We start from the raw sequence: 3,915 nt of genomic DNA, 5'->3' as shown, positions 1-3,915 counted from the left end.
GGGCACTACCCTGACGAACTCCTGCAGAGGTGCCCTGAAGCTGTGCCGGGTACGACTCCAACCAGCAGAGTGTTTGCCCCCTGGTACCCATTGATTCTGGTTTTGCTCAGGGTCCTTGATACCACACTCGGTCGAGTGCAGCCTTGATGTCAAGGGCTGTCACTCTCACCTCCCCTCTGGAATTCAGCTGTTTTGTCCATGTCTGAACCAAGGCTGTAATGATGTCAGGATCTGAGTGGCCCTGACGGAACCCAAACCAGGCATCTCTGAGCAGGTGCTGCTCAATAGCACTGTTAGTGACACCTTCCATCACTTTACTGATGATCGAGAGTTGACTGTAGGGGCGGTAATTGGCTGGGTTGGATTTGTCCTGCTTTTTGTGTACAGGGCGTACCCAGACAATTTCCCACATTGTCGGGTAGATACCAGTGTTGTAACTGTACTGGAAGAAATTGGCTTGGGGAGTTATAACTCACTCAGAGATAGTAAGAACTGCAGATGCTGGAGTCAGAGGTAACAGCATGGAGCTGGAATAACACAGCTGGCATTAGAGGAGCAGGAAAGTTGATGTTTCTGGTCAGGACCCCCTTCAGAAAATATGGCAAGTTCTGCAGCACAAGGGTGTTAACAGAATGTATCCTGTATGTTTGTCTCTGGCGGAATGTGTTTGCTAAGTGTCCCATTCTCTCTGACCCTGCAGGTGAATCACAGAATCATAAGAAAGTCTTTTAAACAAAGGAAGGAATGTAAAATGGAGGAATTGAAAACTACCCTGGTGATAGAATCCACTCTGACCAAGGCTGTGTACCTGACCGAGTGAGAAGCACCAGTTCATCAGCTGTGATGCTCGCGTTTAATTAAACATTTTCATTTGCATCACTTTATTCAGCCAGATACTGCTGTGAATTTCTTAGCACCGTGTTCTGTTTCTAAAATAACGTGTGTGTATTGGAGCAAGACTCATACACTTAATGGTAGGGTCCTGGGGAGTGCTGCCGAACATAGAGACCTTGGGGTGCAGGTTCATAGTTTACCTTGAAAGTGGAGTGGCAGGTAGACAGGGCGGTGAAGAAGGTGTTTGGGACGCTCGCCTTTATTGGTCAGTGCATTGAGTGTAGGAATTGGGAGGGTCATGTTGCGGCTGTATTGGTGAGGACCCTTCTGGAATACTCTGTTCAATTCTGGTCTCCCTGCTGTAGGAAGGATGTTGTGAAACTTGAAAGGGTTCAGAAAAGATTTACAAGGCTGTTGCCAGGGTTGGAGGGTTTGAGTTATAGGGAGAGGCCAAATAGGCTGGGGCTATTTTCCCTGGAGAGTCAGAGGCTGAGGGGGTGACCTTATAGAGGTTTATAAAATCACGAGGCATGGATAGGGTGAATAGTCAAGGTATTTTGCCCAGGGTTGGGGGGTCCAAAACTAGAGGAGCATAGGTTTAAGGTGAGAGAGGGGACCTGAGGGGCAACTTTTCCATGCAGAAGGTGGTGCGTACATGGAACGAGCTGCCAGAGGAAGTGGAGGAGGCTGGTACAATGACAACATTTGAAAGGCACATGGATGGGTACATGGATAGGAAGGGTTTAGAGGGATATGGGCCAAATGCTGGCAAACGGGACAGGATGAATTTAGGATATCTGGGTCGGCACGGACGGATTGGACAGACGGGTCAGTTTTCTGTCTGTACAAATGCACAACTCTGTGACTAAGACGCTTCGGAGAAACGCTGTCTGTTAAATCCGCGTAGATGGTCACTTCCCAGGGTCCAACACACATGCCATTTAATTTGAAGACACATGTGGATCATGAATGGACCAGCCTGACTGTAACTGCCCCTCAAGAGGGTGATGGTGAGCTGCACCTAGACCCACTACATTCGCTGTGTGGTGTAGGGACACCCCGCACAGTGGCCCCCATTAGGGAGGGAGTTCCAGGATTGTGACCCCAGCTCAGGATGGGGGTGTGTGCGTGCTCGCATGTCTGTTTATGTGTGCGTGTCTGCGTGTGTCTGTGTGCGTGTCTGCATGTGCGTGCGTGCGTGCGTGCATTGTCTGCATGTGCGTGCATTGTCTGCATGTGCGTGCATGTGCCTGCATGTGTGTGTACGCGTGTATGTGTCTGCATGTGTGCGTGCATGTGCATGTCTCTGCATGTGTGTGTGCGCGTGCGCGCGTGTGTCTGCCTGCATGTGTGTATGTGTGTGTATGTCTGCATGTGTGTGTGCGCCCGTGCGCGTGCGTGTCTGCCTGCATGTGTGTGTGTGTATGTATATGTGTCTGCGTGTGCGTGTATGTGTATGTCTGCATGTGTGTGTGCGTGTGTCTGCGTGTGCATGTGCGTGTGTGCACGTGATGTCAGGGTAAAACTTACAGGGCGTGGTGCTACCCCCTGCATCTGCTGCCCCTCACCCTTCCAGTGGGTAGAGGGTGGTGGGTTTGGAAGGAGCTGTTGGAGGACCCTGGGCGAGTTGCTGCAGTGTCTTGTAGAGACGGTGCACACTGCCGCTGCTGTGTCGGTGACGGAGGGAGAGAGGGAGTGTTGACGGTGGGGGGTTAGTCTGTCGATCGAGCAGGGACAGGGGGCTGCTTTGTCCTGGATGGTGTCGAGTTTATTGAGCGTTGTCGGAGCCTCACCCATTCAGGGCAAGTGGGGGGTATTCCATCACCCTCCTGCCTTGTGCTTTGTCGCTTTTTGGGTGGGGGGGGGGTTGGAGGGGAAGAGTTGGGAGGGGAGTTACTCGCTGCAGGATTCCCAGCCTCTGGCCTGCTCCCGTAGCTGCTGTATTGATATGGGGGCTGGGTCCCAGTTCAGTTTCTGAACTGACCAAAGGTCAGGAAGAAGCACAATTCTGTGATTTTCCCGCAAACAGGAAGCTTGATCATTGGCCGGGACAGATGTCCTGAGGTGGCAGAAGTTTCTGGAAAGAGGCGTCTTGTTCCATTATCCACAACAACGTTGAAAACACATGTATTTTAAACCTTAAGCCAACAGACACACATGAATAAAAGATTTAACTGTTTCAATTATTTTTAAGGGTAGGGAAGAGGCGGATTTGGGAGGATGTGGGTCTACACCATGTCTACCCCCTCATCAAACACTCCCAGGACAGGGCCAGCACGGGGTTAGATACAGAGTAAAGCTGCCTCTACCCTGTCCCTCATCAAACACTCCCAGGACAGGGCCAGCACGGGGTTAGATACAGAGTAAAGCTCCCTCTACACTGTCCCCCATCAAACACTCCCAGGACAGGGACAGCACGGGGTTAGATACAGAGTAAAGCTGCCTCTACACCGACCCCCATCAAACACTCCCAGGGACAGGGCCAGCACGGGGTTAGATACAGAGTAAAGCTCCCTCTACACTGTCCCCCCCCATCAAACACTCCCAGGACAGGGACAGCACGGGCTTAGATACAGAGTAAAGCTGCCTCTACACCGACCCCCATCAAACACTCCCAGGGATAGCACGGGGTTAGATACAGAGTAAAGCTTGTGGGGAGGAAATGGTTGGGGGGGGGTAAGAATTGGGGGGGTAAGAATTTGGGAGGTATGGGTGGGAGTGGGTGAGTGGGGGTGAGGCTGGGAATGGGATTGGGAGAGTGGGATTGGGAGAGTGGGATTGGGGGTTCAGTTTGGGGGTGGGGGTGGGGGTGGGGAGCATTGTTGCTGCGGTTTTGTCAGAAGTCGTCATCATCGCAGATATCCAGGTAAACATCGAACGCCTCACGGTTACAGTTTCCATCTGGGGTGAAGACGTATTTATGGAAGGTGCCGTCCACACAGATTGCTGCGGGTGGGGGGCAGACAGACAGAGAATGAGTGTGAGGGAGGGACATCAGGCCCGGCCTCTGTGGGGGTGGGGAAGGGGAATCGACATGTGAAGACTCTATCGGACTAGTTCGTGATGCCCCCCCCCCCCCCC

The 3,915-nt window shown here is 52.2% G+C and overlaps 1 protein-coding gene across 1 annotated transcript in view; it reads right to left on the bottom strand.

Moving 5' to 3' along the window:
- Positions 1-2,945: 2,945 nt before the first annotated feature.
- Positions 2,946-3,915, bottom strand: part of LOC125483538 (WD repeat domain phosphoinositide-interacting protein 4-like) — a 2,987-nt gene continuing 2,017 nt past the window's right edge. The window contains exon 3 of the mRNA XM_048599288.1: positions 2,946-3,780. Within this exon, the coding sequence (XP_048455245.1) occupies positions 3,671-3,780 (110 nt within the window). The 3' untranslated portion in view covers positions 2,946-3,670. The remainder of the gene's footprint in view (positions 3,781-3,915) is intronic.

The sequence above is a fragment of the Rhincodon typus genome, chromosome 7 (assembly GCF_021869965.1).
Source record: "Rhincodon typus isolate 14 chromosome 7, sRhiTyp1.1, whole genome shotgun sequence".
Classification (NCBI taxonomy): Eukaryota; Metazoa; Chordata; class Chondrichthyes; order Orectolobiformes; family Rhincodontidae; genus Rhincodon; species Rhincodon typus.
Note: the sequence above shows the minus strand (reverse complement) of the source record. Positions and strands in the feature narration are given on the sequence as shown.